The sequence below is a fragment of the Pseudopipra pipra genome, chromosome 5 (assembly GCF_036250125.1).
Source record: "Pseudopipra pipra isolate bDixPip1 chromosome 5, bDixPip1.hap1, whole genome shotgun sequence".
In the NCBI taxonomy this organism is placed as follows: domain Eukaryota; kingdom Metazoa; phylum Chordata; class Aves; order Passeriformes; family Pipridae; genus Pseudopipra; species Pseudopipra pipra.
The window spans coordinates 34,460,217-34,486,412 of NC_087553.1; the positions used below are offsets into that span (position 1 = coordinate 34,460,217).

General features: G+C 35.2%; 1 protein-coding gene across 2 annotated transcripts in view; it reads right to left on the reverse strand.

The window, feature by feature from the left end:
- Positions 1 to 10,640: 10,640 nt before the first annotated feature.
- The window catches only part of TMTC2 (transmembrane O-mannosyltransferase targeting cadherins 2), a 244,885-nt gene continuing 229,329 nt past the window's right edge, over positions 10,641 to 26,196 (reverse strand). For both annotated transcript variants that reach the window (XM_064655536.1, XM_064655538.1), the window contains one exon: positions 10,641 to 13,493. In XM_064655536.1, the coding sequence (XP_064511606.1) occupies positions 13,314 to 13,493 (180 nt within the window). In that variant the 3' untranslated portion in view covers positions 10,641 to 13,313. The remainder of the gene's footprint in view (positions 13,494 to 26,196) is intronic.

Sequence of the window (26,196 nt, forward strand, 5' to 3'; positions counted from 1 at the left end):
TACTAATACTCATTCCTTAGTATGCTTTCCTTCTTAAGCTTGCTTTAACAAAAAATTAACTATTGCTCTTCAAAATTATTATCTTTTATGAGGAACAAATGACATGATAAATAACAAGAAAAACCTGGGGGTTTAGGGTTTGATTCTACACCTGAGCCTGTAGTGGGGTCCTATGATTTTTCTATATATGAAAGTGTCATATTTGGATATTAAAATAGGATACAACAGATGTGGGGTTAATTTATCGTGTAATAGACAGCTAGCTTTCAAAAAGTTTCACATCTAATCCTTATTACAACACTTGTCTGAAAAACAGATATGGTAGAAAGGTTGTTTTTCTTATGTTTCTGTAATACATTCTCATGTGACATTCTCCGTCCTTGATGTATCCTATTTCCATTCCTACTGATGTATTGCATTAGGAACCACAAGCTCTTCTTTGACCAGTTTCAAACGATCTGTGTATTTCAGTCAGTGTCCTGCTATGCTCCTGGCTTTCCCTACCAGACTATTTATGTTCTATTTGATCTCACTGGGTTTCACTAAGCTCATCTGAAATGGGGAAGTTCATATTAAAGGTTTTCCTAGTTATGTTCTTTATGCAAAAAACCAAAACTAAACAACCAACTTTTATTGTTTCACTCCTAAACATTATGTTTTTTAAAGGATTAGAGATTACATATTCTGGAGCGAGTACTGTGATCGATTACATTAAGGACCATGAAGGGCCTATCAATAGATCCAATCATTCTGGCTTCTCAGGTAGAATAATTGTCCCCATTCATGTACTGTAAGCATGAAACACATCATCTGGTGTAATTACAGAAGCAACTTGGACAAAATGAACTCATCAATTTGCTTTGTTAACCCTCTCACAATTCTAGGTCAGCCTAGGATCCAGCTGTATCAGTTAAGTGCTTGAGAAGATGAGAGGTAATCTACATACAAAACAATGATTAACCCTTCCAACAGTTCTTTGAAAAGTAGACTTCATCAATGTATAAGGAATATTAAAACTGAAGATTAGGTAAGATTAAAATGTTGCATTTTATATTTATAAAGAAACCTTACCTAACAAGCAGCATGATCCATGATTTTTTACAAAGCAAGCTTCCTGCTTCAGTCACTTCTCAACTAAATCTTTCAGCTGAGTTGACAAATTAAGGCTTTGCCTTAGCCTGTAAAACTGGAATATGCCAACTGAACTACTAGCATTGTGGCAGAAAGTGCTTAGCAAACAAACCTGAACCTATTAAAGAGATGGGAGGTGAGGCTGTTAGAAAAATCAGGGAAGGACATGATGCTTCTAGAAAAATCAGGTGAGCATGCAACAAATCACAGCTGTGTCCCTGAAGGAAGAGCTGAACTAACGAGAATCCAATCACTCTAGAAAATGGAATTAGGACAGAAAAAGACGTCCATTAGTGAAGTTTTTTGTGGATTTTCTTTGGTAAATAAAGTGAGGTACAAATTTTTTAATTAAAAGTTAAAAACATGCAAGCCACATAAGCATCAGCATTTTAGAGGAAAAAGTTGATCATCCAGTCTGTGATGAGAGAAAACAATTTTTAACATATAGGAGTTATTACAACTGGACTTTACAAAAGAAAAATAAGGATTAAGTGTACATTCTACCATCATCCACGTGAGATAGCATATTTAGAACTAGATTCTTTGGTTTATTCCAACTAGAATCTGTCCTTTTTAATAATAACTTCAGGTAACAGAAACCCACATAATTTTCAAGAGGCTTGGGATTTATTAGGGCTGCTGTATTTGTGTTTTTCTCTCTTTTTTTTGTGTGTTATAAACACCAGTAAAAAACCCCCATCTAACTCTCAGAAAACACAGCTTTTTGTTCAATTATATTTTGCTAGAGCAAAGTAAATTTTAGGCTGAGATTCCTCCCCTTCTCCTTGATTACTTGGCTCCATCCTATCAATCATGATTATGTTCCTGCTACAATAATTACAGTTTTTAATCAATTTTCAAACAACATTGCTCAGTGGACTGTGAAGTGCATTTGAAATCCTTCATAAGAGAAGTCTGAAAATTACCAAAAAAATAATGTTTTTTGCAGATTGGGGAAGAAGGGGTTATCCATAGGCATGACAGAGGGATCATCTTCTTATCAGGCTTTACCACTCATTCAGTACGGTACCGAAATAAATATAAATATGCACTTGACAAACTGAAACATGAATTAATTCTCAGTTGGTTACTCTAGCTGCTTTAACAACAGAAGCTCTCCAAGGCATTTGAAGGGAATATATGTTCCAACAAATTGTGTTTTCCCAAACATAGAAGAAAAAAATTACTTTTGCAAAGCATCCTTGTTTTAATTTGCTAATGTGACCTTGTATGCTAAAACAACAACTCACTGTTTCTGAGTGCAGCCCTTGCTCTGCCCCAGCACTGGTGCTTTAAAGCAGCTTCTGTCTTGATGCTCTTAATAACACAGCTTCACGTTGCCCGAGTGAGGCAGTAGGCTCTAACAGAAAAACACAGTGTACTTGAGGCGTTCCTTGTGTAAAGACCCCTCCAGGTCTCTGTTCCTGAACAGAGTATGTGCTAGAATAATTTTTAGTGTAATAGAAGATCAGAAAAATAATCAGAGGAACCAGCATATAAATGTTAACAAGTCCTTATCCCAAGCAGTTTTCTGTGAAATTTTAGCCACTCAAGTCAATGACAAAACCATTATTAACTTCAACTGGGACAGAATTTCTTCCTTACAAGCCAAGTAGATGAAAAACAGTGGCATCTTGTCTGAAAAGCAGCAGAAACTGTAAGGCAACATTTTTTTTCAGTTTTGTCACATATACTGCTATGTCTTGTTCTCTTTAGATTTTGTTAGTAATCAAAACTTCTCTCTTTAAGAGATTTACTGCCTTCCCCTGGTTTTCAAACTATCACCAAGACAGAAATGTCTGGCAGGGGAAATTACTGCCAGAAAAGTACCAACATATTAAAGCATATATTTAAAAGACATAACTATCTGGACCTTTTTCAGCATTTTAGTATTTTAGACACAGAATATACTGTATCTGATATAGAAGGATCAGAGTAAATCATTGCCATTGAACTTTGCAGTGAGTGACACTCCATTGAAAAAGCACATCCTTCAGTTCTTTTAACTGGGTATCCACCCTTGTGATTCAAGAAGGTTCCTAGGGCCTAAATGTATGCACAGAGTTATTGTCCCCCTTGTACAAGATCTTCTTCACATGTTCATAGTAATCATCAATGTTTAATTTAGCAGATGGTTGGAACCTGTACAATTCCTCTTAAGAGGTATGGAATATGCGTATATCATTTCCAATGTTGAATTAAAAGTAGAAATCCAACACCACATGATGCTGCTTATTCAGAATAAATCAATCTATCATTTCTACAGCTTTCCAAGTCTCTCTAATCTGAAATGTTTGAGGCAATTTTATGTTTTAAGTATTACTGTCCTTTCTTGTCATTTAAGAGGCAAAATCAGAGGTTTTAAAAATCTATTAGCCCTCCAAAGAAGTAATTTATATAAAAGTTAGACTTGTGTACCCTGTTGTTCTTACTTATAGTCCCTTGAATGAGGCAGAAAAACTAATTACTTTTATTTATACAGTCCCATTAGAGCACTTTACAGCCAACTGGAAGGAACAAATCACTGCTCTCAAGACAGTATTGTCGGCAACAAATATTGCAAGGCAAGTAGGGACAAGAGCCAATGGTAAGAGTGAGGTTATAGGAAGACTAGGGTTAGGGAAGTTCGAGAGATGATCTCTTTGTCTTGTCAATTCCCGAGATTCTAAGCAGGGAACAGTCAGATGAGTGTGACAATTTGGGATTTGCAAAAAAATGTCATGTAGTCCCATTCAACACATTTGAGAGCCCAAACATCAGTTGGTACTTTTACAATAAGAAATAAAAATGGACAAAGCCATCACTTGCAAATGCATCTTCCCATATTGTCTTCCTTTTTTTCCCCTGAAGCAGTAAGACTTGTTCCTAGGAATCATGTTAAAAAACACAGAAAGAAAAGAAAAAAAAACATATACTTTATTAAAAGGCTACTCTTCCCCTTGTTTTGCCAATGAATGCCTTCTTTCCTTCAGTTTTTGTTTAATTCAGTTTCAATATTACACGTCTCCATCATGACAATTTTCCTCATTAGAACAATTTCTCACCAGAACTCGAATTAAAATGACTTCTGTTCTCACACCAATCTTCACAGACTTCCTTTCAGAAACACTTTTTTGGTTTTACCCTTAGGGTTTGGACTGAAGTAGAGATTTCCTACCCTGCTATTTGTTTAGCTGTTAGTGAGTTGTCATGGCTACTTTTTAATTTTGAAGGTAAAATAAAACAATGGAAAACATGTTTTTGAATCCTCTAGCAAATGAGGACATCAGGTTCAGTTAGGTGTCTAATCTACTGCATAGCTTTGCAAGGTAATAATATTTGATTTAAAAACAAAAGAGGCCTTCTAAATTTGTACACTGATTATAAATGCTTTCAGGATGCTTTGGTCTAGTTTTGCTATAGTTTTCTATTTTGTGTCCCTCAGGCTTAATGAGGTCTGGGATTCCATTTCTACAAAGAAAGAAATTCACATAATCAGTACAGGTGGTCTTTTTCATATTATACTTTTTTAATAAGGTGAATGAAATCCATGCATGGTTGCATTTGCTTCTCCCTCCTCTCTCACTGACCATTCACTGGGGAACTATCAAGGTCCAGCCTGCTTCTCCCAGCTCAGCTTCTCCCTATGGTCAATTAACACTTGTCAACTTTCTAAAGGTATTTAAAGAAAAAATCATGCTTTCATAGTCCCTGTGTAATCTTTCCAAGCATGCCTTGCATATGAAAGATCAACTTTTCACAAACATGCAACAAGATGAGCAGCCATTAGAAAGTTGTCTTCCTGCTTTGTATGCCAGGCTGTAACAGTTCAAAAGATGCAGAAAAAAGAAAATTTTCCGATGCAATTCTTGCTAGTAGCCACTTTTGAGACTTAGTGAATTATATTAAAGGTACCACCATCATTTTGTTTGTGCATTACTTTCATCAACAGACTTGATGTTCAACTCAGACAGGCTCACCTGGTTTCAGGTTTAGCAAAATTATGCTAAATGTCCTGACAACCTGCAGCTGGCATAAGCTTAGTGTGAAGATCCTGCTTCATAATTTTGTGGCTATTCCAGGGAGATGCGAGATATGTTTCCATAGCTTCACTTGGAGTTACCTGGGTCCAGGTGCATGTATCAGTTTTTTGTGGAACTCTGGGGCTTTTTTACAGCCAATTATTTATTTATATGGGAAAGAAGCTAAAAAAATAACTAAATACAATCACATTATTTCTCATTCCTTGTTCTTACTCCTAGACTTCCCTCAGAATAAAATAAATTTTAAAAAGATGATCTGTTTGATGACATCTTTTATTAGTAATTTCTCAATTAAATTTGAAAAACTATTTCAAATATACTTTAATTTATAAATAGTAGATTAAAAAGTGCACCATAACTGAAATGATGATTTAAAAACAAGGTAAGCAAACAGCAAACATGATAGAACTTTAACAAATATTGCCAAAAAAACAACTATTTGAGTAAACTAATCTGTTCATAAATCTAAGTATTAACAATCCTATTTGCAGACACTAGGATTCCATCTCTTTTCAAAATCATGATCTTCATAGAGTTAAACAAGAATCTACTTTTATATGGTCACCTCTACTCGACATTTATATATCACTACTGAGAGTCCACAAAAATCCTAACCAGCACACATCTCATTTCACATGGCTTTTTGATTTCTTCGTATGTCAAAGAGGAAGTCTTCACATCAGTCAGAATAAACAATTTGCTTACAGCAAATAACTTACTCAGAATAAATCGGATAAGTATCTGCAGAACTGACAAGAGTATCAAGCTGAGATGTGCCAGTGGGACATACATGTGTACACATGTGTACAAAGCTTGTCTCTGGCATAATGAAGTGCAAAATCTGTCAACTGGGCATCAATTCAGAATGTTGAAGCTAATTGTAAGTCAATCATAAGCTCATGAGATAAGCTTGCAAACAGCACTTGCAGGTAACAGAATAGTTTATACAATTTAAAAAAAAAATTATTATTTTTCGTTTATTTTTTTCTTTAATTAGTTTTATATGGGTTTTTAAACTTCTAATTTTTGTAAAAGCAAGAAACTGCTTGGTGGGGTTTTAGTCGTAACATTTCAGGTGGAAAATTTTGACCCATCTGTACCACCTAGATTGAACAGAGACAGGCAGCCATACCCCAATACATCCAGAGAGGTGCTCTCTTATTAGGTAAGCTGACACAGTTGGAGAAGTGGACAAGATTTTCAATTCCTGAATCTTTTCATTAAGCCTTAAAACTTATATTAATGAGAGACTTAGTGTAGACCTAAATGGTCCACAGTTAATATTTTTTCTGGAAAAAAACAAAGCAAACCAAATTTTATTTCTTTTTAAAGTCTTCGGCTGTAAAGCACAAAACTAATGCAGAAGCTCACTCAAAATTCTTCTCTGCCTTTGGCTTCAGGGAAAGTAGTTGCTTTTCTCATCTCTAAATAATTTATAAAACTAAGAGAGGAGAAGAGAAGGGGGAAACAATTATTTTGTGCAAGAATATCCTAAAGACTCTTTCAGCTAATGAGAACAATCAGGGGACATATTCCACTAAAATAAAGTCAAGAAACACAAACAAATTTACAGTTATATAGCTAAAAGATTAATTGCCACTGAAACAGCACTTTGGAGGGAGAAACAGTAATTGAAATAATAGATTTTAATGACAGAGCCACTATGCTCTATCTATGCATTTTAAGGCATAAGTGCCATTCATAGAGCTCTGCTGTTATTAATGGTATATCTTTTTTTTTAAATCAATTGTTAAAGCATTCCACTAAGGAGAAGAAAAGGACAAAAAAAGCTATAAAATGATGGTGGTTGGAAAAAAATAATCCTATCCCAGAATCTTACATCTTCATGTTGTCATATAAAAACCTTCTCTATCACAATAGAAAAAACATTGCTATATTCCAGCAACTGTGGGTGCACAAAAGTGAATAGTTTTGGTAATGATTTACTTTGCATATTGGATAGAAACCAGAAGAAGGAATTGATTTAATACAAGGAACAATACACTATATTATACACTTATGTACTGTAGAGAACCTCATGGTTGTGGTTGCAACAAACATGACAATAAATAAATCAATTCTATGAAAAATTAATTTCTCTTTGTAATAAAAATACTGGGCATGCAGGAACATCTGTTTTCAAGAAAATTAGAGACAAAATAAAATATATTTCTTCAGAAAGGGACAAAAATGCTTGGCTGACAGGAAAAAAAAATCTAGAGAAGAACCAACAAAGACTCTCAAATAATCTCTGCTTTCCAGGATTACTTGTTGCAGCAAGTTGGGTTGAAAAATCTGTTCACCTGGGTTAAATAATTTCTTAAATCAAAACTGAGATCAAGTTTAGCCATCAAAGCCAAGCTCCATTTCTCCTTAGCTCAAAACAGAACCTGCAACTTAAACCATTCAAACTCTGCAAGAGAGAGGAAAAAAAAATCCATGCAGAAATAGAATGTCAGCAGCTAAGGGACCAGTGATGTAAGGAAAGACAGTCTTACGCACAAGTTCTATCAAATGAAAAAACTCCACAACTGTTCTCACAACATGGCTTCCACACCCATTTCTTCAAAAGGAAATCTTAAGGTTTCTTTAAAATATAAATCTGTGCTTCAATGCACACAAACTGAGAGAAATTAGTAAGTATAAACAATTTAATCTTAGAGCCTTACACAGACATATCTGTAAGCTCAGTAATTTCAGTAAGTAAATGTAATTACACTTTGTCACTGAAACTATATTCAAAATAATTTGAGTATACAGCAAGAATGAATGAATTAATCTATTTTATCTTAAACCTTTCTAGGTTTGCTGTGATGTTTCTGCCCTTCTGAAATGCTTCCTCATACTTTACCTTTAGATCTGTTCAGCTCTAGAACTGTGGCACCACTAAAGAGCCAGTGCACAACAAAAGGGTAAATAAGATAAAGAATTAATGGGAAAGGGAGAAACATCAACTTGAAATGTGAATAAAAATGCAACTGTATAAGTTTTCCAGTCAAGTGGCATAACCCGAGTGGAAAGGTAAAAGTAAGAAAATTCAAGCAAAATTTAATAAGTAAAATTTAGATAAATTTAATAATTTAATAAATTTAATAATAATACTAATACTACCAATAATAATGAAAATACCAAAAATATGAGAGAAATAAAACTCAAGAAAAACAAGTGACACAAATGAAAAACAATGGCTCACCACTAACCAACCAATGCCCAGACAGTTCCCAAGCAGCAGCTTCCCCCTGCCAACCTCCCCCCTAGTTTTACTGCTGAGCATGAAGCCATGTGGTTCAGAGTATCCCTTTGGTCAGCTGGGGTCAGCTGTCCTGGCTGTGTCCCCTCATAACTCCTTGTGCATCTCCAGCCTCCTCGCTGGTGGGGCGATGTGAAGGGCAGAAAAGATTTTGATGCTTTGTAAGCATTGCTCAGCAGTAACAGGAACATCCCTGTGTTATCAACTGGGGATGATAACAAATCTGAAACGAAGATTGTTTCACAAATCTGAAACAAAGCAACATTCTAGCTACTGCTAAGAAAATTAACTCTATGCCAGCCAAAAACAGCACAATGGGGAATATATTTTTATGTCCTGACCTTTATAATACTATATTCTGAGGCCAGCTTTTCCTGTTGGTAATGTTTGGTTTTGATTTGTTATTACACTAGAAGAACTTACAACTTTTTACAAGTCTGTATAGCTTTGAGGTTTTGTTTTGTTTTTTAAATTTACTGATGTATGCCCTGTCCTGTAGTTTATCCTAGAATAACTTAATGCTGGGGTTCCTTATTCATTCTTGGAATAAAGTAAAATTTTTACATATTTCCCCAAAAATTCCTGCCTGTGCTTCCTGACACCAAGCTCTCTACTCTCTCATAACATCAGATGTATTCTATTTCTTTAGACACATTCTTCCAATGTCACACTACAGAATCTCAGAGATTAAATGTTCAGTATCCATGTGAAGCAAGGAAGGGGCTTTTCAAATTGCAAGGTCAGTCTAACTAAGGGAACCTACATAATATCTGATTTGGGTCTCTATTTTTTTTAAAAGGACTACAAATAGAAGTTTCTATAAGGTAAGTGATAAACAAGATTCTTCTTAGATTTCTTGCAATTTATTTCTAAATCTCCAGATTCTCTCTCTGAAAGCTCCCATTTGCAACCCTTAAGTATGCATAAAAATAGACACTGTAATTCAGCTGCCAGTAACTGTTATCAGATGTGAACAGGAGGCAGTGTCTCTCTCATGCCACCTGCATTCCTCTCTGTCAGGCAAAACCACTATGCAAATGCCTACAACAGAGTCCCAAGCCAGATCCAAATGAGCTGGTATACTTAGAATAATTTAGTACCTTACCTTTATACTAGGTGAAATCCCAGAAGTAATACAGCCATCCATACCAGCTACTGAGAGCAAGTTCAGACGGGCCTGTGAAAGCAGGACTAAAAACCACCACAGAGCTGTCATGTGACTCTTTCAGAAATGGAGATATAGCAAGTATTTGTTGCCCGAAAGTGTGACTCTTGGAAGAACAGAAACATTGGAAGCATAGCCCAAGGCAGACAGACCAGGATCTCCTAGAGAAGGGTTCCTGGCTAGGATGAAAGAGGAGAAGCTCAAGCCCATGCTTAGAATCTATTTCCACAAGAAAGGAGTGACACAGTTCAGGTGATTCTTTGCATACTCTGTATTCATCATACGCCATTTCACCAAAACCTACTTAGGCCAGGAACCACTGAAGAGGAGGCATGATCTTTGATAAGGCATGACAAGTGAACTTGCAAGTGGTGACCCAAAGCCTCTCTAGTGCTCTGCTCATGCCCATCAACGTTTTTCAACCATAGAGCAAATCTATCAATGCAGAGGACCTGAATGCAACAGAACTAGAAAGGTATAAGAATATTAGTGTTGCACTGAGCTAAGAAGGCTCTGTCCATAGAAAATTAGGAGAAACCCACAAGGCCAAAGAACCATGTAGTTTCGTAGTATCTTCTGTGCAGGAAGGCAGAAGATTTGAAACCTGCCATATGACATTGCAGCATGAGGAAAAAGGTGACCGCAGACATGAAAAAGACCTTGTACATAGGCAAAGTCTTCTTTCCAGCCTTTGTAACCAATTAGACATTTCAGAAGCAATTTTACTGACATCGTGTTTGTATGTTAATACAAAAACAATTTGTAAATATATCTTATTCATCAGCTTTTATTCCTATAAAGTTTAGAAACAATAATCAAATATGATAGCTACCAGATCCCTTTGGCCAGATTTAGTGAGTATAAATACTAAAAGACGCTTCCAGAGAACCTTTTTGAAAATATCCACTGAGTTATAATTGCAATGGAGTATAGAAGAAAGCCAGCTGTGATAGGTTGTATTCTACTTATGCTACATAATTCTCCCATACATAAAACAATCAACACTACTCATTAAATTAGAACAATTAAAAAACCCAAAGTGTTACAGTAATACAAAAGAATACACAGTGTATTAATTATCAATGCTTTATTATTGAAACAAAATTGAAATTTTTTTATCTGGCACATAAACAATTATTTCTACAAAAAGGAAAGCCTACAAATCTGATAATTTATACAAATAACAGTTTTTCAAAAAATAAAATTTTAATTTAGAAAACTGATCTTGTGCTCTTTTATATTTTTTTAGCACTGTCTGCAATAATCCACCATAAATCCCTGAGCAGAGAGACATATTTTAAACATGTTTTAAATTTATCCCAAAAGAAGAAAGTTATCAAGCCCAGACCTATATTAAAAAAATGTATTCAGGGACATTCTTGGTAAATTTATGGTAGTCCTTTTTTCTTTCTTTTTCTTTTCTTTTTTTTGTTATAGAAACAAACAAAACCAGTTATCAATGCAAGCATGACACCGTATCACAGGAGTGCTCCCCTTTTCCCCCTTTTTGTGCAATGAATAAAAATTACTAAACAAGAATAAGTACAAGTTGAAGGAGACAAATAACATGGTGAATGGTTAAGACCGAGAAGGCATTGAAGTTTGATGACTGTTGAGAAAATAAAGCTCCAGGATACCATGTTCTATACCAAGTTCAGTTATAGTGACTATCTATTTCTATACTTTTTCCCAGAAAGCCAGTAAAGCAGGAGAATAAGTTCAAGCTACCATTGTATTCTAACACTGGTTTCAATTATAAAGTAGAAATTCAACTTTTGATCCTTCATTTTTGCTTTTCCAGCAACAATATTATTTGAGAAAAACTTGACACACTCCACAAAACCAGACAATCTTGCCCCTCTGGCCCTTCTGGCAGGCCAGTTGTAAACTTAGCAACTTATGGTATTTCAGTGAGCAATAGGAAAGAAAAAGAAACACACATTACTATATTTTTTTTACTATACTGACTTTGAAACAGCTATTCCCCAATCTATTTCAATACAGGGGAGAACGACCAAGAAGGTAGAGTATAACTCAAGTGTTCCCTTTCCCATTAGGTACCACAAAACAAATGAAAGTAAAACCAAACAAAAGAAATAGCAACACTTACAGACTATTGTGTTAATGGCAGGTAACATTGCTGCAGTCAAGTAATAAATAAATAAATACAGCAAAGAGTCTCTACATTTTTGTTGGAATGGTGCTCAACAGTTAAAAAGGAATACATAAAGTAAAAACCCCAAACACTTTCTCAGTAATAGTTTTCAACAGAAGATCCTGAAGAAGCTTCAGTTCAAGGTGCTCTACCACTTTATCTATCATTATGAAAGGAATACTGAAGCAGATTCAAAGGGCCACTAAATGAAATAGTAAATTTTCTTACAAGCAATAATACTTATTCCAAAGAAAGAAAGCAGTTAATAAATGGTCTGGAAAAAAAACTGACTAAAGCTTCATACACTCAATTTGAAATAAATTATCTTTACATTGAAAATCTGAAGACTAAAACAGTAATGAGTACAAATCATTCTGAAACAGAAATAAATTGAACCTCACCAAAAGCGTATTTAGATATTTGACAGCTCTGCTGCTAGCACATGTAAGAATACAAACAGAACGCTAATATTTGGTTAGAATCTGAATAGGTAATACTCTTTAAAACACCACCACTGTGAAAAGTAACTGGCAACCACCATTACAAATTTCTCTTGATCTACACTATTTTAAGCATAATCTAATCTAGTCCCTTCAGTTGTGAGCCTCACCAATGGATAACATTCCCTTTTCTCAGAGTTGCTCATAAAGTCTCATTTGTAGCATATCCAAGCAGTAATACTTTCAAATCTCACTTGTACTAGTTATTGCAAACATATTGTATCCAGAGTCCAGTTTAAAGTTGGACTTATCTAACGGCAAAGTAAAGAGAGTCAGATACATTATTCTATAATACCAATTTTTTTTTCCTAAGATGACAGTCTGACCACATTGATTTGGTATCAGGGCAAACATCGTTCTTGCTTCTATTGCTAAATCACACCTATGAACTTTTTTTTACCAGCCTACATACTATATCTGATGTAGAATATGGGCAGTTCCTTAGTCATTCTGTCTACCTGACAGCAATTTGACTGTATGTCTCAAGAAACCTGCATTAAAAGTTAACATGTTGAAATAATAGGCATGTTTCAGTAAACAACTTTGAATGCTGTCATCTAATCATGTTGACAGGTTTGAAAAAATTGGCCATATGAGCTGAGAAATTGGAAAGCAAATGGTTCAAAAGTGAGATACAGCAGCATTAAGACAAACTGCAAACATGTTGGATTTAGTATACATTTTAATGAGTTACAGTATCAGCAAAATACTTTAACCCACTATTACCACTTTAACTCCCATATGGCTTAGTGTATACTGTGAGATTTTCCCTTAGTATTTCTATGACAGTACACATTTCAGGTACCCACCCAAAAGTAAGCAATATGGGATTTGCAATGATTTAACAAATATGCCAAAACACCTCCTCTCAAGTGCCATGGCTCCAAATATTTTTGTGAGGTAACAAGTCCTTCACGAATACCTCAAAGTATCTCTTACTCTATTTATCTGGTAGAATAGTTTCTCCTTAGCAGTAAGACCTCTGATCTTTGCAGTCAAGTCCAGTGAGTTCTCTGACTGAACAACTGTGTGGAAGTTCTAGTTTGTGGATTTAATAAGTTTAAGGAAGAAAAATTCAGAGTTTTCATTATCATGTTTTGGATGTCTTCAAACCTTGTTTCTCCATGATATTCCACAATTTGCGCAGGTTGGACTGGGTGATGACATCATCAGGTTTAAGTTGAAGAGCAAGGAGGTAGTTTGCTTCAGCCTCTTTCAATTTACCATTCAGATGGAGAATGGCTCCAAGATTCATTAGGGCAGCTGGATACTGGCACAATAAAAAAAAAGAAAGGAAGGAAGAATATTAGAAGTATTTTCAATTTTTCTTTTTAGACAATCTTATCGTACTTAAAGAAGTTATTCCCTTATGTTTTCAGACTTTCCATGGAAGCAATTTAGTAATTTAAGCAAATAGAGATAACAAGAAAAAGTTTCTGAACAGCTGCTGTACACTTTGTGCTTTGAACAGGTCAAGCTCTGGTGTCTACAAACATATACTTCCCACTTTAATGTTAGAAAACATAGAACTCAATAAGCTTTACATATGGTTATGTTGGCATAGCACAGGTTCCAAGAGAAAATTAAAGTAATCCAAGACTGGATTAAAGATAGGAATTTAATTTTAATCAAACTCATTGCCAATAAAGAATTTATAATTGTTGGAAATAATTAACACATTGGAACTTATCTCTTTCTTCTCTTTGTCTTAATTATAACTAGTAGAAAATACAACCTGTTCTCAGATTCTAAGGATATTCAGAGGTTCTAGGATATTAATTTAGATTCAGGCTGTGGCAATTATTTCTTAATGAATGACTGAATAAAATTAACAATGGTGGAAACACATGCTATTTTAATAAGAAAGATGTTAAAATTTCATAACAAATCCATTTAAAAGCTTCTTATGTTACTAACAATTTTTCCATATTCAGCTAAGAAAAAATGCTTCGTTTTTATTTTTTCATCTCTAGATTGTTCCACTATGAAATAATAGGTTCTTCATGATATAAATATGGCTGGTCATTGGAGTTAACAAATACTAAAAGGGCAGAAAAGCACATTTATGAAGCTACAAACAGTCTAACCTACCTTTTGCCAAGTACCAAAGGTATTCACATGCTAGTGAGAGCACAGTAAAGGCATTTGCCAAACCAGTACCTTGCCTTTCAAAGAAAAAGTGGGAAAAATGATACACAAAGTTCACTATGGTTCTCCCTCTCAGGTCACTGTAAGTTCCAATGAGCTTCAGAAACACTCACTTTTGAAGTCACATTGTTTTGCCTCAGAGGACAAGTGTTTCCAGACACCACTCAGCAGTGCTCTGATCAAAATACAATACTCAAAATGTGAAGCCACATGGCAAATCAGCTTCAGATTACTGTGAGGAGGGGGGTGCTTGTATGCTTTACCCTCAGTGACAGTCACCCTCAGTGACAATAACTTCAGGAGAACGGTTACATCCTGGAACAGGGGCCTGGAGAAGTTGCAGATGCCCAGTCTCTGGAAGCGTTCCAGGCCAGGTTGGATGGTGTTTTGAGCAACCCAGTGTACTGGAAGGCGTTCCTGCCTATGGCAGAGGGTTTGGAACTAGATGATCTTCAACATCCCTTCCAACCCAAACGATTCCATGATTCTATGAAAATACAGTAGGTATATGGCCAATAGCATATGTATTACAGATGGTCTCCCAAACTGATGTGGTAATAGGAAATCATTATGATGAGGAAGACTTACCTGTGTTCCAAACCTCTCCATTAGTAAGTTAAATTCATTACTCTTATCCTTTTGAATCAAACTTCAACAAACCCCCCATAATTCTTGTGTCCAAAACCTAAATTTTGTGGTGGAAATGTTATTCAGATAATTCTACAGCTTTATATCCTATAAATATTCCATATTTTTTCAGCTTTCTTCTTGCTTCTTTTCACCTGTCAATATATGAATCACAAAATCTCAGGAAGAATTTGTGACATACCAAATTCTCAGAACAAGTGGCTTCCAGAGTTTCAAAATTAGGCAAAACAAAATTAGTTCAGCTCTCTCTATTGTAAAACATCACAATGTAAATGCAGTGGAATCAGAAGATGTTATTTTTAGGTTTAATTTTTCTTACTTTACCCCGACAGACTTTTTCCACCTCCCCTTCTACTGAGAATCAACAAACAAACAAAAAAACAGCTGGGTTTTATTTATTTTGCCAGTCAAATACTCTCCAAGATTTTCTCTTCCATAATATTCTGTACAGAGAAGGAAAACCATGCCCCTGAAATGTAATCTTTCCTACAGGCAACACATGTCAGCAGCCACATTTTCACAGCTTCACCTTTGCAGTGCCAGTCTGGCATACTAGTTTATGATGGAATAATGCACTCCTTAATCACCAATGTTCTGGGTGCTAATTGATGTTATAAAGTGAAGAAGGATTGGAAATCAGCTCCACTGTATATGGATGGCTGTCCCAATATCCACATATTTTATTTATTTTTAGACTTCAGATTGATTGAGAGAATTTTCTCACATCATGAGTAGGAACATCCATTCCCTCTGTTCACGCTATTTATTTATCTAGTAAGAGTTCATGAATCAAACTGCTTTCTTCAAGAGCACAGTTATTGACACAGAGCTGACTTCTCACTTGAAATATGTGTGTGTGTTTGCACTGAGACAAAGTTTACAGTGGATAAAGATTAAAAAACCTTAAACCTAGAAAAACTCACATAAATAAGACACATGTTTAAATGTGCTCAGGGCCAATTCTACAGCATCCACAAAACCTGTTCTGTGGTAAGTAACACAGATGTCTCATACGGCTCCCAGAATTCCTTTCCATCTCCTCCATACCCTCCTGAAAATATGGTGTGTGTATGGGACTAATCCAGTACTCTAAAGAACATCATATATATAAGATCATACAACTACCTAAGAAACTCTTCTACCACCATCTCTTCGATATATCATTTCACAAGAGCAAGCAACAAAAACAAATAAAAAGGACAAACTCCATGACTTTTAACTGAAATTTTCCAACTTCTACATATCATCCCTAATTTCCTGGAGGCCTAACAAATTCTATGCCATTAATGCTTTAAACTAATGTATCCATGGAAAATGTGAACTGATAACTCATTTTAGGTAGTCCTGAAAGTTCATTCCAGCTCCTTTACATTTCAAATGAGGAAATGCACAGCATTTTGGAAAGACTGCTCCCTAACTTTCTAGGGTATCAGTCAATCCAATATCTATGGCTTATAGTAATAGTCACATGAACTTTGCATGTCTGCAACATTATACATCACTGCCATTGCTCTCTGACAGCTATAAAGGTTGGTCAGAGGATAAGAGAGCAAGAGACATTTGCTATAGTTTTTCTTCACATAGATTGTCTTTTATTAAAGACAGCTGATAAAACTTTTCGGTATGTTAACAAAGGCAGTCGACAGCTACCAGTGCAATAACATGGGACTTGAAGCACTGTATAACAAATGACACCACCTACTACTTCAGAAACTTGAAAGGAGAAACAGGCCTGCCTTCATTTCCTTTTGGAGACAGATGCTTTACATCAAAAAAAGCTGACTGGCATTTCTATCGAGATTATAAATGCTGTCTTTTATGGTCTATTTGGAATTATTCCCTTTATTAGCATTTTTATCGTGGTGTGCTTGTTTCCTTAGTGGTTTTTTGGGGGCAGTGGGGAGAAGTGGTTGTGGGGAGGAGAGGACTAACAGAATAGTTAATGAATAATGAAATAATGTAAGGCATGCATTTAGTTGCCTGAGGTATTTTTGGTTTACGTTGATGACAATTTTTCAAACTTTCCCTATAGTACAAAAATAAAAGGAGAGCACTGGGGCATGCAAAAATCTTAACATAAAGTCCTCTCTAAAATCAGAGAACTATGGAATTTCAAATAATTCAAATTAATTCTGGGTAGTATTTCGGGATTACACTAATGTAACCACGTAGAGTATTGGACCCACAAATGGAATGAATCTTAATGACAAGAAGATGAACTGCTTCCTTGTTTGGAATCTCTGTCTACACATATAGCAAATGCCATATCAGAAGAACAGTCCCTAACACAAGAATAAAATTTAACTCCTACATGACCTAAGAAGTTATGGAGAGAGAAACAAATATACAAACCCTTAATCTAGCACAAACTTGTCTATATGGCAGACCAGTATGAACAAACAGTTCAAACACAAGCAAGGAAGTCTGAAATTGTTTTCCTCAAAGCTCTGCTTACAGGTGACCTTCTCTGGTCAATACTATAGAGGTCAGGGTAGCAGATTCTGAGATGAAAGTGAGTGCATTCTGCTGCTGCTGCTGGGGCACTTACAAGGAAATTATGGCAATTTTTACTTCAGTAGAATCACCTGTGCAAGCTGCTTGTCACTTATCCATTTCAAAAGGCCACTGAAAAGATGTTGCCAAAATCCATCTTGCTCTTAATGAATTATTGCTATGTGTGATATTGTAGATGTTTCAAAACAACCCCAGGACTGTTTAATAAATACCGCAATATGTGTGGCCAACCCATCAGAAACACAAAGGTTGTGCTTTGTTTTAAAACAGTGCCATTAAGGACACTTAATTTTTAAGGGTTCCTATTGAGTAAAGTCCATATTTAAAGATGGACATAAAATATCATTCACAAGTGCATATTCATCACAGCCCTTCTAGTTACATAGGGGTGAAGAATTCAGATATTTCTCTTTGATAACTGAAGACATGTAGGTGGTACAATGACCAAGTAGTCAAACAGCTGAGTATTACTTGTAGAATGGCTCACTAGGTATGAGAGAAAAGAGTGGTGGACTGCTTCATCTGATCAGTGACCATCGGATAATGAGCTGTTAGGCCTTTTTTATCATCCTACAGTGACAGCAAGAATTTTCCCTTGAATATTTATTACTGGTATTACTGCTGTAGCACAGCACAGTATTTTCTGAAACAATCCAAATGTCTACAGCTCCATTTTATCAGTAAAGGTAACTGCGAAAAACAGAATAATTTCAGGGGTGGCCCTTGCTTTTGACAGACTTCACAACTTCTGAGAAAAAACATGACCTAATAGTTGCCCCAAGATGTAAACATATTACTTTAAAGCGTGGTGTGGGCAGAGAAGGTAGCACACTCCAGCAGGGGAGGGACATGCAGCGAGATGATTGCTGCCAACTGGATCTTACTCTCCAATTAATACATTGACAACACTGTAAATGCATCAGTGACACATGGAAGCAGACCTTTTTATATGAGCAATTTGTGTTGCCAGATAAACCAAGCACTAGTTATGGAGAGAGACTCATGTTTCTACTTGGTTCTCTATGCTATAAGGCTTCTTAAGAACTGCAGTTTGCATATGCTATGTCTGGTATTTTGTTCCAAACAGCACATGGATCACACCTAAGACACTGATCTCCAGTAAGCTGGCTAAGACGACAAGAGTATACTGTCTAGGAACAGATAACTTGGTGCAAAAAACATTCTGGATCAAGATGACAGGATGTACAGCAAAGTAGCATGGATCAGACGGAATAAAAACCCCTAAAATTCAGAGTTGAGAGGGATTTCCTGTGTCATCAGCCCAGACAGCAAAACATTTGGTTCTGCCAGAAAACAAATAAACAAAAAAATCAGTACCTTTGCAAACTCTTAAAATAGAAAAATGCTCTGCAACTTTTCCTCTACAACAATTAAGTACATTACTTAAATTGCAAGTCTGCTAATGAACAATTTTGCTAAGTATGTTTTTGTGTTGACAAGCTTTCAGTTTAAACAGTGAAGAGAGGAAATGCATTTACCCTGAAAGTACTAATTTGAACAAACGTTGTGAAGAGCACAGTTTTCACTGTTTCATTAGTCAGAAATGGACCTAAACATCTCTGCTGCAAAGGGAGCCTGCGTTCCTACCTAATTACTTTAAGAATGAGTAACATAAATAGCTATAAAAATATAAATAACGACAAGCCTAGGCTCTGTAGGGGAGTGGATCATTGGATTCTTTAAGAGTGCTGTGTTGTTAACACTGGTAGAGAACAACCTTACCTATTCTTTACTAATATGTCATTAAACAGAAAGAGACCTCATTTATTGTTCACCAAACCAGCAAATTATGAACACCCTTTAGGAAAAAAAAACACATCAGAAAAAAATTAGATAGGAATAAAACAGTTTCTGTTGAATACTGTTTAAATAATAGTCTCATGTTAGGATAATAATTCAATAAGGTGGAAAACCAGAATGAGTCTTAACACAGCATCTGATGATACCACAGAAACATTAGGTCATATACTTTTTTTAAAAATTTTTTATTCTTTTACATTTGAATACTCTCATCTGGACATCTAAAGCAGGTGACATTTTAACCTGCCTGGTGAAAAGAGGATATACATGGAAATTCTTTGTATGCATCTAATCATGTGTGTTTGCAAACAGTGGAGACTATCCTATCTAAAACTGCAAACTACATGATATGTATATTTAAAATCAGAAATTAAAATGTGAAGGAAAAGTTTTTCACCTTTTTTTTCCTATTTATGGGTGACAGATGTGGGAGTTTTCATCCACAGATACACCATGAAATTATTCAGTTTACTTGTAGGTTGAGACATCGGCATCATTAAAAAAATCCACAGCTGTGTGTCAGGGAAGAGTTGTAGACTTGGCATAGGAAGGATGCATCAAGCAGTCTACTTTGCTTCTCAAATTATCACATCAATAGTGGACATTTTACTATCAATGCTCTCCAGACAATGGAGATTTTTTCCTCAAAATCTTATTCATCTTAACCTTCAGAAAACTGCTCAGTATTTTAAAAACATAGTTATCCAAAACCAAACAAGCATATATGGATATATGTTACATTTTGCTGCTGAAAAGCTATACACCATTGGTTTTTATGTAAGTTCACAGTATACTGGTCTACATATCAGCAAGTTAACAAAAGCATATGTTATAACTGTTAAAGGCTTCAGTTCATAACAGCTGAAAACATCCCACAAAAATGTACTAACATTTGTAATTTCTGTGTATCTAGACTTTTTCCCCCCATGGTCATGCCCCAATTGCTTTGATTTATGCTTAAAAAGTCTCCTAGTAATCACTCTCAGTTTATATGGAAACTGTGATGGACATTTTTAGATAATACACTTGTATTACCATAAAAAAAACTAAAGAGGAACATACGTTATAAGTATTTTGTATTACAGTTACACTGAAAAAAAAATCAACAGTTTCCAGACCTCAAAGTGTTTCTAATTAAGCTTCTTTGCTTTCCAGCTCAAATGTTGTCAGTGGTATAGGACAGGATAATCTTATCCAGTTTTCCTAGCACTTTAGGATTTCATTAAAAAAAAGAAAATCATTGAATGACTTAATTTTTGTTTATAGAAATCCAACTGTCCTCTAATGTCTGCAATTTGATGATTTTAATATATAGCTACAATTACATTATAAAACATTTAACAATTTATTTATCTTATCTAACACAAGTATGCTACATGCTAACTAGGAGGTCTGTACTTCAAGCAAGTGAGAAACTTGAATAGAAATGTCATCTGTACTGTCATACTGACAAATAGAAATTGCTCAAAATCTTTCAGTAACAGAACTTTGTCCTATTAAGAAAGAAGTAAGAATTTTTAAAAATGAAAATCAATCTGTGAGTAAATGTATTTTTGCATGCATTTTCTTTTTAAACCTTGGAAACCAGAAAAACAAAGGGCTTTATGCTACTGACTAAAGATAAACCCCAGTTTTACTTAAAAGAAATGTAAAGTGTTAAAAGAAAAATCAGTATAATCTACATTACCCAGAAGCACACATGCAGTGCTGATTAGAATAGATGTCCATATTAACACAATCAAAACTGGCTAATCTTCAGAGAAAACTCTAATTTACAGACCATGAGTTTATAACCACAATTACACTCACACTACTAACACTAAAAAATGTTATTTTTTTTCCAATCAAATAAAATGTCATTGGTAAATAAAAATGTCTGCTGAGAATGAATGCATCATCCATCTATTTTTGCCCAGAAACACAGAAAAGGTTGTACAGTTTTTCCATTATGCTGGTAACAAGCATATTGCATTAGAGTTTCTAATTTGCAGTAGAACAGCCAACAACTGAAATTTCAGAAAGAAGTAGTGCTGATTTCTAGCCTTGAAAATTTAGTAGTGTTCTATTAGGAGAATCTCAAAATCACAAGGGTTCCAGTATTTTGACTCAAATATTCAGATGAATATTAAATATCCAACAAAGTTTTACACCTTTGGCTGACAAGTGTAGTCAGTATCAGTATTACTATAAGCTTTCATGAACTATTTAGGTATTTGTAGTTGTAAGGCATTGCTTTCAGGCACATTGTGTAAACCATTATGCAACTTGGCATACTTGCTCTTAGCACAAAGAATAATAATCTTGCTAATCTTTTGATCGCTAATAGTAAGACCATTGGGCACTAATTGCTCACTAGGCTTTTACAAGATTCTGACTTCTAAAAAACAAAAGTGTTTGTTGCTATGGCAGCCTTACTTACCACATCTGAACAGTGACACGTGTTTACAGTAATTAGTATCAATAATAGCAAGACATGTTCAGTGGTAGATCTACACATCCTACTCTGAAAGATTCCACTTGATGCAGAATACGCTGACAAATGCTGTTTATCAAACAGAAGCTTTCTGTATTCTTCAAAATAATGTTTTAAGAAACGGAGACATGAAGGAACACTTTGAAAAATATTTTCCTTTTTTATAGGGTTAAATTAATTATTTCTGGAGGCATAAGAGGACAATTAATATTTGCAGGACTAGCACCAAGAAATCAAAATTCAATTCCTTTCTCTAAAATTCAATGTCAGACGTTACTTGGTGAAACCAGATGCTTGCTCCAAACTGCCTCAGAAAAAGCCCTGTATGGCTGGAGCAAACTATAATTCAAGGCCAGTAGAATTCCTATGTAATTTTGTAGTTGATGGTTCAGATTATTTTGCCTTAATTTTCACTACACATACCACTCATTCTGTATGAACATCATGGCATCCTACAGAAATTAACTGTTGGTCCTACCACTGATCTTTTTGTTAAAGCTTATTTTTCCCCACAAACCATAAGGTTTGCCTCTTATGTAATTTTCATAATCTCTGTTCAGAGAGTATTTTCTTCCTCTGTTATGGGTAAAACATCCAATTTGTGAACTGATCAGCAAAAAACTCCATCAATGTAGCTATCAGAATAGAATTTTTCAAGCAGAGTTAATCAAGGATCATGTATTGATCTTTCAAAAATGATAAAAAATAAGGCTGATAATTTTAAGTGTATTTAAATGCAGTTAGAATGTGAAGAGATTAAGTAGAACTATTGAGTTACAATAAAGCTCCACCAAATACTCCACCACAAATATATTAATCATTCACCCTGAAGAATCTAGGAGACATATAGCAAATCTTCCTATGGAATTTAATTTGGGGGTTTTATTGTGGATTTTAGGTTTTACTCTTTTTGTTATATTGGAAAAGGTTTCTATTTTCTTTCATGCTGTAATTGTTTGCAGTGAGTTTGAGGCAGCCAGATGCTAAGGCAACTGGCACTGCTACAAACCATAATGTCAGATTAAAGTTAGTTACTGTTAAGGAAGTCAATCTTTACTGAAACACCTGAAGAATTAGTAAAACTGCCTCAGCTTAGTAATAGAGCTGTTCATTATATGGAAGACATTTCAAAAGGGTAGGTACACTGGAATGCACATTTGCATTCCAGTAAAACTAACTGTAGGAAATAGAACCATGTGAATGCAATACGAAGAGCTAACCAATACACAGTGGTTCAGAATGCCTCAAGACGGGACTGTTTGGGGGACATAAAAAGCTATCCATCCCCTCCCCAGTAAATCTTCTCAGTAGCAGACATCTGACTCTAAACTGTAATCTTCCGAGGGAAAAATATGTTCAAACTGGTACTGAAGTTACTTTTAAAGACAAATTCCAAGAATATTACTTCATCCAGACACCCATCCCCTTCCTAGCAGTCTGCAAAAGTACAGTCCGTCTCATGCAGATCTCAGACCAAAACAAGCCTTACTGATGGGTATTTCTCTTCCGTATGGTCACAAAAAAATCACATTCAACCCAGAGGTGTGGGAAGGTGGGCAAGAATAACAGTTGCATCAAAACCATCTTGGGTAAATGAAACATAAGGTCTCCAGAACTTGTGGGGGAAAAAAAATAGGACGTCAATGCAAAACTAAAAATCATTCCTAGAAGGAGAAATACATCAGAACTATAGACCAGGAAGAAAATTAGGAAGTTATTTATTGCAAAACATCCTAATGAGGATGTACAGTTGCTGGGTTTATTTAATGAACATAAAACCCACTTTCTTATCAGTTCTAATTGCATGATAAATCCATCGCATTGTTTCCAGAATCAGTACTAGAACACTCTATTAGGAAAAACCTTGCTAGATTCTCTCTTAATTGCGTTCAAACAGATGGTTTAATTTCTGAAATTCTAATCTACTGCTGTGAGTTCTCTATTTCATGGCACTTTACTTTTGATTGACACCAAGGGCTACATTTACAAGGCAAAGGCAATCTTGCTCTCTCCAGGAACTGATGCAGGCAGTATAGTACCCCCTGTCATATTACTATCAGGCTGTGAATCACAATCAAATGCATAAATCTATTGATGGTACATCACTTCCACAATTTCAGCAAAGAGACTGCATCTTTAGAAACTACTGCATCCCATCATCTCAAAGCAAAATGATTTGTTTTATTTAACTCAGTAGTAAAATTCTAGGCTGTGACTTTCTATCAATTAGTTTCACAAAACTATTTTTTTAATTATTCAGTAAATGAACATCACAGTTAAGTACAAACACAACTGTTGTGCAGTATTTTTCATACTGGATAAGTAAGCACAGGAAAAAAAATCTGTCTACTCAGCTGTGGATGAAAGACATTAAAATGATAGATGAAATGAATCCAAGAGACAGGCCTAGCTGACCTCACATCCTTTTTAACTCAAAAAGTTTTGATGGTGGACTGATCACACCTATATACTGGACAAAGACTTCAGATTTGTGTAACACAAATACATATGAAATTAAAAAAAAGTGAGGACACTAAGATTTCTGTTCAAGCTAACTGAGGTGCAGTCACACAAAATTTCTGAATCCAGGTCTTGACAATGAAGTAGCTCAACTATTATTTGGTATGAGAATGCTTTCTCTTTGGAGAATTTATGAGGTGTCCAGGGACAATTACAATCATTTAGTGGTATTGATATTGGAAGAACATAGGTAGATGTGAATCTATACATTAATACTTGCACGATTAACTTCTTAGGAACCATCACTAAACTAATAATAAACATGTAAGATTTTTGTGAAAACATGATATTTTTCTTTTTGGAGATTTAGTCACATAAACATTTTGAACACTGTGGGCAACAGAGCCTACCATGGAAAATGAGTGCATAAACCAGAATACCCTGGGGTATTTTTTTTTGTGAAGACTTTATTAGTAGGTCCAAGCAGCACAAGGGATTGTCATCAGACATACCGAAAACCTGATATGACCTATGTGCTACGTGAATAGCACATGAGTTATCAGAGTTTCTTTCTCTCAAATTACGTGTGTAGCACAGAATTACTGTTTCAACAGTTTTAGGTAGGAGTAATTGATTATTTAATGAAGTTCTAAAGGTTAATTAAATTTAAAAAAAGGAATTAGTATGAAGTTGCCAATTCCCAACATTTGTTCACAGTTCTTAAAGCTGAATGACTTGGAAAATACATTATGTCAATAATTAGACTGCAGGAGGACTAATATTTATGGGAAATTTGTAAATATTTTCATAGCTAAAAATGAAATGGAAAGGACTCCAAATGACCATGACAATGAGTTTCTGGTTTACTTTGCCAAGTGTTTCCGGGTATGCAGCTTACTGTTTGGAAAACTTTAAGCTAAGAAGAGCTCATAGCTGCTTACATAATTTCACTTGAAATCAGAACCTAGAAAATCCAATTTACCTCTCACATGCAGGAGAAACAGAAGCAACTCTAAACAAGTCAGTGGTGCTACTGCAATGCAATATCTATGTAAGCAGAAGAAACTCAAATGTATTTTCATTTCAATCATTCAGAACTTGCACGGACAAAATAGTTCTGTATTGAATAGAATATCAATGTACAACAAATTATTCTAGATAGGAAATAAACAGTAACTTAAAGGCATTTTAAATCAATTCCCAAAACTCACAAACTTCACTGAGCGAGCCAATCGATCTCAGATATTTGCATGTTTAACTGCTTGTACAATCAGGCGACTACAAATGAACCCATAACCTAATTCTCACATAAATGAAGGTGAGAACTGTAAGGACATGAGTTCCAGCTTTCTCCTCCGCATCTTACACAAAGATGGATCACAGTACTGAGAACTAGATTTAAGTATTCCATAATTGCCAAAAATCACATTCAATCTTTGCTTTTACAGAGCTGCTACAATGCAGGACAAAACACATGTAGAGTTTTCTGGGATAAGGCTATAAATATTTGCACGTATCTCATAAAGGAAATCAGTGTTTTCCACAGCTGAGTAAATTGGTTTTCAAATGATACAACTCATCGTGATAATGTGCTTCAGTATTACAGGTGAATATCCCCATTCCAATAGCCTGTGTTCTTTCTTTGTCCCATGATGGAGATCACAGGGATGAAAAACAGTGTATAGGAGTTTTTATTTGTTTTGTCTGCTGGTTTTTTTTAAGGTGGAAGGCACTAATCTCTGCTGCAGTAGGAATACTTTAAGATTCAGAACAACAGCCTGTACACAAGCCTGTCTTGAAGCTGATGACTGTGCAAAACAAAAACCCCAAATGTGTCTTCAAAAATTTAGGAGGGCCATGAACAGATACAATTGCAAATATAGAAAGATAATTTTTTGTTCAAAAGAAT